Source organism: Ovis canadensis, chromosome 2 (assembly GCF_042477335.2).
Source record: "Ovis canadensis isolate MfBH-ARS-UI-01 breed Bighorn chromosome 2, ARS-UI_OviCan_v2, whole genome shotgun sequence".
In the NCBI taxonomy this organism is placed as follows: Eukaryota; Metazoa; Chordata; class Mammalia; order Artiodactyla; family Bovidae; genus Ovis; species Ovis canadensis.
Genome location: NC_091246.1, coordinates 2,478,653 through 2,492,666, shown reverse-complemented (window position 1 = coordinate 2,492,666; position 14,014 = coordinate 2,478,653). Strand labels below are relative to the sequence as shown.

Sequence of the window (14,014 nt, the reverse complement as noted above, 5' to 3'; positions counted from 1 at the left end):
GATGTGTTCACCGCGCACTTAGTTGACTTGATTCTTAAGTCTCCTGTAATCTACAGGTTTGCTCTTTTCTGACCTTTGTTCCACACTGAAGAAAACCAGGTGTTTGCCTTGTAGAGCTTCCCGTAGTCTAGATTTTGCTGGCCACATCCCCACGGCGTTGATTAACATGTTCTTATGTAGAGGTTTATTTAGATTCACGTTATTTAGTTTTTGGCAAGAGGAAGGTAGTGTCCACAGGTACTTCCTGTGGCGTCACCACGACACAGATCATAACGCCTGTTTGTGTCTTTTGTGACTTGGATTAATCAGTAGATTCAGATATTGTCAGCCGAAGTGGAAAGGATTTTTTAAAAATTGGTAAAAGAAGTTGACTAGAACTGTTATATGGTAAATAATAGAGGCTGTGTGTGTATGTGTGAGTGTATTTTTAAATTTTGTTTTGGTAACTTTTACCCCTCTTCATTTTGCCTCCCTCCATAGGATGACAATAACCTGTTAAAACAGCAGCTTAAAGGTTTCCAGAGTCACCTTAATCATGTAGCTGATGGTCTGATTCATCCAGAAGAAGTGGCAGCTCGTGTAGATGAAGTAAGGAGAAAATTGAAATCAGGAGCTGGAGAGATGAGGTAATAGAAGGTTAGGACCGCCTGGTATAGAGTGGGCCGAGTTGCGAATGTGGGCTTCAGTGATGAAATCCCCTTTCCGCAACTGTGCATGGCTGATTTCTTTTGTAAGGTTTTCTCCTTATCATATGACCATGATTGAGACACAGATTACTTAATTCAAGTTGTCCATCACTGATATTTTTAATCTTTTATATGTTTTGTTATTATTTAATTTAAAAAACATAAAGGTTTTATGAGTAACTCATTCTTGAAAGCTTACTGCAGATGGTCAGGAAGTAGAGTCATATTATACACTTTAAGTAGAAAACAAATAGCTAAAGAAAAACAGGCTAATTTGAAAATGTGAAATGGACGTTTATTCTTTGAACACACATTGTTAGCCTGAAGGTAGCCTGTGCTCTCAGAGCGGCAGCATCAGTTGATAAAACAATGCTTTGCGCTCTGGAGATGCACAGTGATTTGCTGTGGACTGACAACAGGTGCCGTCCCACACAGCTCTTCTTCTCATGCACTAGTGTTACTGGCGTGCTTGCGTCCAGTGTCAAAAATAAAATGTCACGTTTATAACACCTTTCCTCTCCCCCCTTACCAGAATCCACAGTCCTTCAGATGTCTTAGGGAAAAGTCTTGCTGACTTGCAGATACAATTCAGTGAAATGCTGACACGTTCTCAGTGGGAGAAAGAGGAAGCCCAAGGGAGGGAAAGAAAACTCCAAGAAGAAATGGCTCTGCATCGGGAGAAGCTGGCGGATGGACAGGAGGCGTTCAGGAAGGCCTGTGAGAGCGCGCTAGAAGCAAGGGTGAGACATGGGCAGGAGGCAGCCGGAGGGAAGCCTTTAGAACACATGCATGCTTCTCAGCAAGTCACCTTGCTGCCTTTTTTGTGTAGATACAGTGGAGGGCATTCCCTGGTGGTCCAGGGGTTAAGACTGCTCACTTCCATGGCCAAGAGCTGGGGTTCGATCCCTGGGTGGGAAACAGATTCCACAAGCAGCATGGCATGGCCACAAAAAAAAAGTGTTTGTTATATTAATTATACCTTGATAAAGGTAATTATACCTTTAAGGTATAATTAATAAAGCTATAATTTTTAAAAAATACAGTAATTGCTGTTAAGTTTCACTCCTAGTAAGTCAGGCTGTGTGTGACTGAAATGTAGCCCTGAGTGTGGTGCCCGATGGCAAAGTCAGGCTCCCGCAGGACGCTGTTTTCCTTGCTTTTGGAAGCAAGTGAGCTGTTTCTTAACATGCAGGTCAGTAACACCGCGTTGCTAGAGCATAGTATGGTGCCAGAATCTGAGTTTTTGATGTAGCTATTTTAATGAGGCAAATGTTAAAATGGATCCTAGAGAACAGTTGTGATTAACCCATCCCCAGTAAGCCATTAATACTCTTTAGTAAAATGAAATACAATTCTCCAGAAGGTGTTTATTTTGCTCAAAAAATATTTTGCTTAAAAATCAGTTTTGAAACTTGATTTCCTCACAGATTAATTTTGACAAGAGGCAACACGAAGCAAGAATTCAGCAGTTAGAGAATGAGATTCACTATTTACAAGAAAACCTAAAAAGTATGGAAGAAATCCAAGGCCTTACGGATCTGCAGCTGCAGGAAGCTGATGAGGAGAAGGAGCGAATTCTAGCCCAGCTCCAGGAGTTAGAGAAGAAGGTGGGCAGGGCCAGGGAAGAGACACACGAGCCCTGCTGCCAGGGTCCTGCTCTCAGCGAAGGGGCAGCTCAGAGGGCTGCGGCCCACGGCCACCTCCAGCTGCACGGCTGGCTCAGGGGCCTGCCCTAGAGAGGCCTGGGTGCACATCACTGGATCTGGAGCCTGAGACGAGGGAGCGTGGTAGACGGAAACAAGGGGATTGGGACGTAAGGAGCGAGCGAAGAGTCGGCTGGGTGGTACTTAAGTGCTGTTGGGATGATTTGCCTCCTTCCACGCCCCTTTCCAAACTGGACACATCTGTGGAACATTACTTCTCAGCTCCTCACTTTTCTTTCTGATTCCCTGGCCTCTCTTTAAGCTTCTCCAGAGCTACCGCAGCCACTACTCCCCTTGGCACACCTTGTGCAATTCAGAAGCTGCCCCCAGCGTCTCTGAGGTCACGAGTGGAGCACCCCGACTGACCACAGACTCCTTTGCCGTCAGCGCCCTCGCGCCGCATGATCCCAGCGCCTGAGCCCCGGCTTTCCTTGCCTGTGGCTCTCCTGTCCTTGCTTTCTTCCTTGTCCAACTTAAATCCCACGGTCTCCCACTGTCGTCATCGTTTGCAGATATCCTCAGCTTCCTTGCTCCTTTGCCCTGTCCTCTGTGACAGAACAGCAGCTGTCTGCGTTCTTTAGCCCTGCACTCGTGGCTGAGTGTTCCTGAGTTAAAACCCACCCATCCAGGCATAGCGGTAGCATTGGGAGTGGTTGCCAGCCTCGATGGCGGCCGCCTCGCTTCCAGGTGGTGGCGCTGGGAGTGTTTGCCACGCACGGATGGGCAGCCGCCTCATTGCATAGTGGTGGCACTGTGAGTGTCTGCAGCCTCGGATGGCGGCCGCCTCGCTCCTCTCTGGAACCTCGCTGTCAGGCTGCACTGCTCTGTACCTTCTCCCAGCCCCTGTGAGTGGCCTCCTTCATGCTCTAGTGAGAACACATCAGTTCCCTAGTCTTACGAGTCTGCCTCCAGAATCTCTCTGGAGTGTCTGCACTTTGTCCTTCTCCAGGGCCACCAGCCTCATCCACCGTGACACGTCATCTCTTCTGGACAACGGCTGCGGCCACGGCACAGCCGCCGTTTCCACTTACCACCGGCTCCACGGAGCAGCCAGCACAAAACAGAAACAGACTCTTGTCAGTCCCTGCCATCTTCCTCTCCCTCCAGCAGCCTCTGTTGTTCCTAGGATAAGGACTGAAACGCCTTTGCCTCTGAGCCGCCGCAGGCTTGGCCTCCGTTGGCGCCCCCTTTTCTCACCGTGCTGCTGCTTGCAGTCCCCGAGACCCCCAAGTTCTGGCTCCCCCTGCACCACGCCTCTCCCCCTCTCTTCTCCCTGACTCCCTCTCCCACCAGTCTAGGTCTCTCCTGCCAGCCTCTCACAGAGGTGGGTCCCTTGTGCTCTCCCTTGAGAGCACCACTCACAGTCTCAGTTACACATTTGCCTCGGTGTTCGTTTCACGTGTGTGTCTCATAAGCCCCTCGAGGGCAGCAGGCAGGCAGGTCTGTTTGGTTTACCACCATATGCCCCAGTGATCACAAGGGGCTGGTCCATTGCTTGCCAGTGGTGCCAAGAAAGGTTTTTCCAACAGATGAATGGATTTACGAGCACAAAGCTTCCAGACTAAGTGTACTGATTTCATTCTAAGTTACTGTACAGTTTGGAGGCGTTTCTATTTTTTAACTCCGAGCACCTGCTGTGTACCAGGTATTGTTCTAGGCATGGGGTATGTGAACAGAGTCCCTGCTCGCATGGGGCTTGCATCTTAGTTCATTGCTACCAAATGAGTCATCTCTCTGTTTTTTTGTTTGTTTGTTTGTTTTATCTCAGAAGAGACTTGAAGATGCCAAATCTCAGGCGCAGGTTCTGGGTTTAGATAAAGAATTGAAGAAACTAAAGAAGGCTGTGGCCGCCTCTGATAAGATAGCCACGGCCGAGCTCACTATTGCCAAAGACCAACTCAAGTCCCTTCATGGCACCGTTATGAAAATTAACCAGGAGCGTGCAGAGGTGAGTCCCACACACAGCAAGTGCCCACCAAGGCTGCCGCTGCCGAGGCACCAGCCCCTTGCGTTTTTGAGCTCTCATTAGAGACTCTGGCTCTTGCGTAAAGTTGTCTGTTTCTCTTCAGACCTGATGGGTGCACTTCCACCATCACAGCCCTGCCATGGGTGTGGTGCTCTAGAGAGTCCCCAAAGAACCATCAGATGAAGCGTACCATCCTCCCCTCAGAGGGTAGGGGTCTGCTGAGGGCGGCAGCTGTCAGCGCACAGCTAAGCAGGAGTCTGCAGGCCCTTGGGGTCATCCTTCTGAGCCTCAGCCCTTCCATCACGTATAGAGGCACATGGGTCTCTTCACAGGGTTATTATGAGTCCTGCCCGAGATGAGTCTGTCACAGCCTGTATAGGACGCAAATGCTGATGCGATTAAGACCACGGGTTGTAGGAGGGAGAAGCCTAACCACGGGAGCCCAGAGTCCCCCCAGTCATGGGAGACTGTGGGACAGGGGAGGAAAAGCTGGTCTGTGCTTTTTGATGTAGCACCCTGCTCACTTGGACCCCACAGAGGGCTTTGAGGGGCTGCCAAGTGATGGGTAGGCGAGGTGGGGCCGGGCGCCTCCTGTGCAGGAGGTAGCCGGGCGTGCGAGCTGACGAGAGCAGAGGCTGAGTCTGGGAGGGAGAGAGGAGAACACAGCCCGCAGTGCCGTGCTGCCTTCCCCGCGCCTCCGTCCCAGCAGGACCTGCAGGAAGCAGAGCGGTTCAGCAGAAAGGCAGCACAGGCTGCGAGGGATCTGACCCGGGCGGAAGCGGAGATCGAACTCCTGCAGAACCTCCTCAGGGAGAGGGAGGAGCAGGTCAGTGCCGGGACCCCGTGAGACCACCTCCTTCTTGGGTCCTTCTCAGTTCCTAAGCGATTGAATTGTGGTAGGGACCCTCTCAAAGGATTCTGAGGTCCCGTCAGCAGTCAGTCAGTACTCAATCCTCTGCTGTGTGCCGGGCATTGCGCGGTTTAAATGCCCAGAGGAATGGGGTTCCTCATTAGTGCAGTAGAAGTAAAAAGTCAGACGATTATAAATCACACTGCAAGGAGAAATGCATCTGGAAAAGAATATTCACTGGCAACTTCTTATATGTGATTTTTTAAATAGCTTCAAATTGAGATGGAGAAAGTAGAGGTAGGCACCCGAGGAGCAAGCTCACAGGTGCTGGAAATCGAGAAATTGAATGAGACCATGGAGAAACAGAGGAGAGAGATCGCGAGGCTGCGGAACCTACTAGACCTCACCGGGGCTGGTACAGTACTGGGCTTTGGTTTTAAAATCAGATCATTCTGTTTGTTTTTTCCCTTTAGCAGATTGATTTGTTACCAGTCAAGCCCATGCTTGATTTATAGAGCTGTGATAGTTAGCTTAATAAGTAAAGAACTTTTTCCAGTGTATATAAGTGCAGTATCAAGGGACTTGATTACAAAGAGAGAAGAGATTCATTTTTGTATTTTCAAAGAAAGGAATGTTTACAAATCTGTTTCTTTCTCTGGCTCACTTTCTAAGTGAATAGCAGTGGGGTATCTGTCCTCTTTAAGTGCCAGCAAACGCTTACTACCAAAGGACAGCTGTGAGGAACTAAGAGTCATCGGCTCTCGTGGAGCCACTTTTGTATTTTGAGAGAGAAAGGAAGTAGATGACTTCATGCCCAACTCATGGAATAACTTTCCTTTACAGATAACAGAGGAGGCATTGAAAATATTTTGGAAGAAATTGCTGAACTCCGATGTGAAGTTTCTTACCAGAACGATTATATCAGCAGCATGGCAGATCCTTTCAAAAGACGAGGCTATTGGTACTTTATGCCACCACCATCATCATCAAAGGTAGGAAGTCTGTGTTGTTGGGGATATATACTAAGTTTTCTTTAAGAAAATGTAACAAAGTTGCCTTCCGTAAATCTGTGATCCGGTGTCAAGAACAACATATCTAGGCTAAGCCATGCCTTGAGGTTCTTAAGTGTTTACACTGAGATCGAAGTAGGGCGTTCCCAAGGAATGTGGCAGTTGCCCACTCATGCTCAGGTATATGTGGTGGGCTCCTAGAATAAGGATCCTATAAGGGAGATAAAGTGACTTGAGCCCAGAGAGCCTGTTGAAACTGTTGAAGATGGCAGTGGAATTATACAGAGGCTGAGACAGAAAGCTAGGCACCTGGATTTCATTTCCTTTTAACAGTCATTCATTCAGTGCTTACTGAGGTCTAGGTCAAGTGCAAGACTTTGGTGGGAAGCCATGATGAATGATACAGCCCCTGCCCTCCAAGAGTTCATGAGCTGGGGAGGAACACAGTTACACCAGTGTAATTACAAAACAGTGGCATACACGTGACAATAGACCAGACGTCTCTGCCCCCGTTGCAGAGAATTACAAATTTATCTCATGGGAATGTTTAGGAAAGAAGCCTTCACAAGCAGGGGCGTGAAGTAAGTGCTAAGCAACCCTCACAGGATGTGCTCTCAGGAGCGAGGGGACAGCCCGCAAGGATGAGGAGCGTTGGGTTAGCCACGGCAGGTAGCCTTGCGGGGCTTGAGGGTGGGATGGGAACAGTGAAAGGCAAAGTAGATTGGGGCCATGAATTTTTTTTTTAAGGGACTTCAGAATCCCTTACCCTTAATTATAGGCCTTGGGAAACTGCGGTTGTGTGTGCCATGATCAGAGCTCGAGCTTCGGAGGAATAGTCTGGCAGAGTGTGAAGGCTAGACCTGCAGTGCGTGAGCTGCTCTGCGTGGGGCTGTTTGAACTCACTTGGGTGAAGGATGGAAGAGGCTAGAGCAGAGGAGCTGGAGGAGAGGAGGGTTGAGGGGTGTTTAGTGGGCACAGAGTGAAGGTTTGTGGCCTGAATCTGGGAAGGAAGGAAGGATTCCATCCTGCTGGAATCAGCTGACAGCCATAGTCGGGAGAAGCAGCCCTAACCCGCTGGGATCCCAGGGACGTGTGGGCTTCCTCAGAACCCCAAGAGCAGAATCTAAGATCCTCCTCCCAGATCCCTAAGGAAGCCAGACATCTTGGCACAACCAGGGCCACAGGTGGAAGCAGCGTTAAGTTAGAGCAGAGCCCGAGTTGGCTGAAGGTTTGGAGGGCCAACCTGCAACTGGGAAGGAGAAGGAGCGTAACAGTAGAGCTCTAAGGCCCGGCCCGGCCCCCAGCGCCGCAGGAGACGGAGCCCCCAGGCAGCCTGGTGAGCACCTGCTCTCCACGATCTTACCGAGAGGAGAGAGGCCGCTCGGGAGGATGAGTGCGGGGGCCAGGAGGCTGGCACCCACACAGGCTGTATGACCGTGTGCCCGCGTCTCACTCTCATGTGAGAACGAGAGTTATGATGTAGGAAGAGAAACCGGTTCTGTGTCGGCGTTGCTGTAGACGTTGATCTTTCTCCACATCAGTCTTTTTATCTTTAAGAGATGCTGTGCGCTTCTGTCATTTGTGTAGGTTTCCAGCCATAGTTCTCAGGCCACTAAGGACTCTGGTGTCGGGCTGAAGTATACAGCCTCAACTCCTATTAGAAAACCACAGCAGGACGGGAAGGAAGACGGTGCCCCTCCAGCTGCCTCGGGATACTGGGTTTATTCTCCTATCAGGAGCGGGTTACATAAATCGTTTCCAAATAAAGGTAAGTCAGATCACATCCGGGAAGTTGCATTTCTGTTGCCTGGTTAATGACTTTTGGTCCCCTGAAATCCATAAGGTACAGCCCAGTCTCTTCCCTTGCTCGGGAGGCCCTCTGTGACCTCGTCTTGGCCAGTGGCCCCCTTGCCTCCCTTCCCGTCGCTCTCCTGCCTGTCAGCCATGCCCAGCTGCATGCTGTGTCTCACGCCTCCGTGTTTGAGCCCCTCTGTTCAGAATGTTCTTCTCTTCTTTTCTCTCCCAAACTATTCCTGCTCATCATGACTTCAGGAAGACCCAGGTCCTCAAAAAGCACTCTTCTTCTGGACCCTTCCTCCTCACTGCCTTACCCAGGCACACTGAGCAGCTCACCTGTGCTCCTAGAACGTGGCAGTTTACATCCTTGTTTCGGGGTTAGCAAACTAGGTAGTTACTGCAACTGAAATGAAGTATTGCAGGTCTGTCTTCCAGAGCCCCAGAGGAAAGAGTCGGACCTGGGGTAAATCCCAGCTCTTTCACTAAGTAGCTGTGTCATACTAGGCAAATTATTTAGCTGCTCTCAGAGTGTTAATCTGTAAAATGGGAATATTACATTCTGAGAATTTGTTCATTCAGGAAATGGAGTGCCTGCTGTGTGCTTGGTTCTCTGTCATCAGTGATAAACACAGCTAGTTCTTGCTTCCTGGAGAGATAAGTGAGCAAACCCCCGCCGAGAGAGGCTGTGCGCCCTGACAGTGGTGGAGCTTGGCGCTGTGGGTCTCATAGCACTTCCCTGCTGGCCTCATGTAACATGAAGCAGGCACCCAAATGTTGCTGAATGATGAGTGAGTGAAGACGGGACAAAAGCGAACCAATGGATAGGTGTCGGAGAAACTCAGGTTCACCTGGTGGAAAGAATTGGAATCCCTGTTTCGATCCACTTTTCAAAACTGCTTTTGACCTTTTTTACAAAATTTTATTTTTGCATCTCTCATATCTTGGCCTGAATGCCGCTGTTCTCTGCTAAGTGTGTTTACCTAGTAAGCCAAGGGAATAAGACACACTCCTGTGTTTCTGTTTGAAGATGCAGACAGTGGAGGAGAGAGCCGGGAGGAGAGCGAGCTGGATGACCACGACGACCGCCCGTTCGTCCCTCCTTCTGGATACTTGATGTACACCGTGTTCCCCGACGGCTCTCCTGTACCGCAGGGCATGGCCCTCTACGCACCGCCGCCTCCCTTGCCCAACAGTAGCCAACCTCTCACCCCTGGCACTGTTGTGTATGGCCCGCCCCCTGCCGGTGCCCCCATTGTATACGGGCCCCCACCCCCCAGCTTCTCTGTCCCCCTCATCCCAGTGGGCGTGCTGCACTGCAACGTCCCGGAGCACCACGCCTTAGTAAGTGGGGAGATGCGCGAGCCCGGTCCACACTGCTTCCCTGGGGGCCGCCTCAGAGCCTATGTCCCAGAAGTGTGCTTTTAAGGCTGATGTGTAGAACCCAGCAAACTTTCTGTTATTAAAATACTGTTCTGGTCAGAAGTTAGGGTGCCAGTCAGAAGTTGTGGTCTAGTTTAACCATTTTATAACAAAAATGCTTTCAGCCCAGAAATTAGCCGTGTTTAAAGAAGGCTTATTGTGTGTGTTTTTGTTGATAAGCGCTGTACGAGTGTGTATGTGTGGGCATGTGCTTGCCCAGTCGCTGCGGTTGTGTCCGGCTCTGTGACCCGGCACATGCGCGTGCCTGCCTGTGCTTGTGCACACACGTGTAGACATGTGTTTACGTGTAAACACGTGTAACAGCAGCACAAAGTAATGCTTTGCTGGGGATCATCCCTCGCTGCTGAGATTGATGATTATTCTTTCTTTCCATAGCTCTCTTCTTCTTGTGCCCATAATTTTGTGTTCTGTTTTTCCTACTTAACGTTACAGGCATTTTTCCCATGGTTTTCATAGACATTTTCAAGAAGTATTTTAATGACTGCATAACACTTCTTTATTTGTAGGCAGTGTAGTTCATTTAACTTTGTATAAATTTTACTGTATTTCATATTTCTCCTCTAGGCTAAATTCAAGAAATGATTCCTTCCTAGTCCCTAGCTTACTTTTCAAGCTTTTGGCACTAAAGAAATAAAATGCATTGCAAGTACCTCCTTCAAACTCAGGACACCTGGATCCTGATGTTTTCCTGAGCTCTTGATTTTTCCCTTTTCCTCTCAGCAAACTGAGAGGAAGATAAAGGATTCGAGTACCTGGGTGTGAAGCCACGAGCCCAGTTTTAATCAGTCAGCCTAGTTCCAGAGCTGTGGATATTTGCATGGTTAAATGGCCGTTACTCTTGTTCGCCTGCCATGCTCTGGTGCACACTGTTCTTGGAACAGTTCTGTTGGCTCATTTGTTAATCTCTTAAGCTGGCTCTTTCACCCTCAACTAGTACCAGCTGTCTATATGGCTCCCCAGGTATGCCTTTATATCTCCTATATTTGTACATTACTTCTTCGGCTTAGATATTTCCTATTTCATTTCTTCTTCAAAACCAAGCAGAGCACCCCTTCCTCTAAGTAGCCTTCTCAGCCCACTCCCCTCCCATGTGTCCAGAGGAGGGGGAGACGTGTACGTCTGTGTCTCTGTCAGATGCTGAACTCTGGGACCAGACAGCACCCGCAGGAGGTGCCTGCTGACTGTTTATCAGGAAAGCATAGCTGGACTGGGGGAAGAGTCGTAGGGTCTGTCGGTCCGTCCATTGCATCTATGACCTGTGAAGACATTGGCTTGGCTTACTTTTTCTTTTCAAACTGAAGTCTTAGGAAGCTACCACTATTTTCAGGGCATAGATACCACTTTAACCACAGTTCGTTTCAGTTTGGGGCAGGAAAAAGGGGAAATGACCTAATGAGATATTTCAGTATTGCATTTTTTTCTTTATTCAGGAGAATGAGGTTTCTAGATTGGAAGACATAATACAGCATTTAAAATCAAAGAAGCAGGAACAGAGGATGAGCGTGTCCCGGCGGCAGTCTGAGAAAGAAATAGAAGAACTGCGCCATAATATTGATGAACTTTTGCAAGAGAAGAAAGACTTAGTGCGCGAAGTAGAAGGTCTGCATAGAACCATCCAGAAACATCAGCAGCGAAAGTAACTATCAGCCATTTTATTTTTATGATTCAGATGAATTAGTTATTAAGGTAACCAAAATCAGTGTTGTCCTGTAGCACTTTCTGTGATCTTGGGAATGTTCTAGATCTGTCCCATCCAGAACAGTAGCCTTAGCCATGTGTGGTTGTTGAGCACTTGAAATGTGGCTAATGAAACTGGGGAACAGAACTAAGTTGAGTTGAATAGCCACGTGGTGATTTCTAAGTTCTCGTGGCCAATAGTCCGAGCCAGCGTCTCTCGTGGTCGCCCTTGGAGAATGGCATCCCTCCCCGTCGTCCTGGCTGCAGGCTTGCTAGCTGTCCTCAGCACTGCCCGTTCCGTCTACTCCCCCAGGCGTCCAGCTGCTCTCAGCCCCGCTGACGCTATGCACAAAGGGCTCTCGCGCTGGCCCCCTTCTTTCATTGTCGCTGCCCTGGCCTTCAGGCACTCTCACCCTAGGTCAGGTTCTCCAGGCCTGGTCTCTGTCGCTCCGTCCCACCCTCGACGTGGCTGCAGCCCTGGCCGTGCGTGCCCTCATGCAGTGCTTATTCCCACCAGCGGACATTCTGCTCTCCCGGCCCTGCACCCTGCCTCTCTGCTCGTCTTTCTCTTCCCACGAAGTGCTTATTCTGGCCCTGCGCGCTTTGCCGCGGTTTCCCTGAACACCGCCTTTCCTCCTGCCGCCCCACCTTTGCTTGCGCTGTCCTCTGCCTGCCCCGTGCAGCTCCAGTGTGTCTCTCCAGGTGAAGGTCAGGGACCCCCTCTGATATAAGAGGTTTCTCACCTCAGGCTCCCACAGTTAAGAGTTGGCAACGTTGGGCATAGTGCTATTCATACTGTGTTGTGCGATACCCAGGAGGGCAGGCGGGCAGGCGCAGGGCCTCCCTCTCTGTGCCCCAGTGTCTGGCAGAGCGTTCGTCAGCTAATGCAGTATCTGCTGCATGGGTCAGTCACACAGAAGCGCATCTTCTGCACTAGGCCATGAATTATGACAGTTCCTCAGTTTTTGTCCATTTAGCCAGACTGGCCCATGTGCCAGGGTTGGAGGAAGACCTGTGGAGGACCTTGAGGTGGGTGAGATGTGGTCTCGGCCTTGTAGGAGCAAATGCAGGAGTGACTAACAGACCTGGCAGGAAAAAGCAAGGGCCACCGAGAGAAGGCTGGACTCGATGCTTGAAGGCTTACAGGAGGGTTATTTCATTTGCATAGGTGTATATGAGGGGGTAAAGTTTTTGAGGGGGATGTAGGCCAGTGGGACAGCCACTTCTTTTCCTAGTTGTAAAAATAAATTATCATTTGGGGGAATTTGGATAACACAAAAACGGTCAAAGAAGAAAGTAAGAATTGTCTGTATTCATTTAAAGACAAACTGTTAATATGTCAAGTTTACTTTCACGCTTTTCTGTACAGATAGTCCCATTTTCAAGCAGGTTTGCCTCTAGCCTTGCGTTACCAAGTCCTGTGTTATGCTTCTTGACTTGTCAGCTATCGTCACCACAATTGTACTCTAGCAGAAATGTAGAATAATTTTGAGGGAAACGGATGGTTGTCTTGGGAGTGGCTTGCTTTATTTTTATACCACAGAAGAATTGAAGTATCAGCATTGTCTTGACTAAGTGTTGATTAAAAAAAAAATCTTTATATTTAAAAGGGAAAAACAGGAGCATCATACATTATACATACTATTCACTTATTGTCAGCAATATGCCACGTTGAGTAAAAATATGGTAACATAACCTTGAACTTAGGTATACTTAGACCTTGAACCAGGGTAAACATAGGCCTTGAGCTTAATCAGATGTAGCTGTCTGTCCTATCCCTTCTCGTATTAGAAGGTCAACGTGCATCTTTTTATCACTAGGCTGTAGGTATTGATATGGTCACATTTAAAATCTCTCTATGTGTGTGTATGTGAATTTTTTTTAGAGACTTCATTGATGGAAATGTTGAGAGTCTTATGAATGAGCTAGAAATAGAAAAATCACTCAAGCACCATGAGGATATTGCAGATGAAATTGAGTGCATCGAGAAGACCCTCCTGAAACGTCGAGCGGAGCTCAGGGAGGCTGACCGACTGCTGGCGGAAGCCGAGAGCGAACTTTCATGCACAACAGAGAAAGTATGTGCTGCTGTGCTTGGATGGAGGGGCTCACTGTCCCCCGCAGGATGGGTTAGAAGGAGAGCGTGTAGGAGCGCAGTCGTCAGAGTCAGGCTGCACTCTGCTGGTTAAGGAGCTGCAAGGATTCGGGCAAGTCACTTAAGTCTCCGAGCTTTGCTTTCCTCAACTGTAAATTCAGGCTAAGAAAACCTAAGCTGGGGAACTTCCCTGGTGGGCCATTGGTTAAGAATCTGCCTTCCAGGGCAGGGGACACAGGTTCAATTCCTGATCAGGGAGCTAAGATCCAACGTGCTGCGTGGTAGCTAAGCCCACACGCTGCACCTGCAGGGAAGACCCAGCACAGCAAGAAACAGACCACCTAGGCTGCTCCGGATGAATGAAATGAAGTTGTGTATTTAAAGCTCCTGAAAGTCGTTTAGTTCCTAACACACCCCACCTCCTTATCCTGTGTGTGTTAAAAATTACTTGGGCTCTAATGTTTATTAAATGGGTTAATCTTATATTCTTATAAAATAACAATGGACCTCATAGTCAGACTCTTAGTTATTCTCCAGGTTGACAGTTGATATAAAATCAAGTATTTTTTGCCCTGAGGTAATATTCTTGAGACGTCAACACAGAGTAATTTGGGGAGAGAAAGGAACTGCCTCTTATTGAGCCCCTGTTAGGCCACACGTTGGCTGTTTTATAAATACCTCTTCATTTAATTTTCCTGGCAACCCTGTTAGATGGTCGTTAGCCCAGTTCCCAGATGTAACTCAGAGAGCCTGGTCTAGCCTGTGGTCACATGGCTGAAGTCCTGCCTCA

At 48.8% G+C, this 14,014-nt stretch overlaps 1 protein-coding gene across 9 annotated transcripts in view; it reads left to right on the top strand.

Annotated features, from left to right (window-relative positions):
• CNTRL (centriolin) overlaps positions 1–14,014 on the top strand; it is a 90,600-nt gene that overhangs the window by 53,532 nt on the left and 23,054 nt on the right. For all 9 annotated transcript variants that reach the window (XM_069575228.1, XM_069575225.1, XM_069575231.1 and 6 more), the window contains 11 exons: positions 481–626; positions 1,219–1,426; positions 2,114–2,293; positions 4,158–4,337; positions 5,065–5,181; positions 5,476–5,620; positions 6,049–6,197; positions 7,803–7,983; positions 9,040–9,353; positions 10,883–11,088; positions 13,015–13,207. In XM_069575228.1, coding sequence (XP_069431329.1) covers positions 481–626; positions 1,219–1,426; positions 2,114–2,293; positions 4,158–4,337; positions 5,065–5,181; positions 5,476–5,620; positions 6,049–6,197; positions 7,803–7,983; positions 9,040–9,353; positions 10,883–11,088; positions 13,015–13,207 — 2,019 coding nt within the window. The remainder of the gene's footprint in view (positions 1–480; positions 627–1,218; positions 1,427–2,113; positions 2,294–4,157; positions 4,338–5,064; positions 5,182–5,475; positions 5,621–6,048; positions 6,198–7,802; positions 7,984–9,039; positions 9,354–10,882; positions 11,089–13,014; positions 13,208–14,014) is intronic.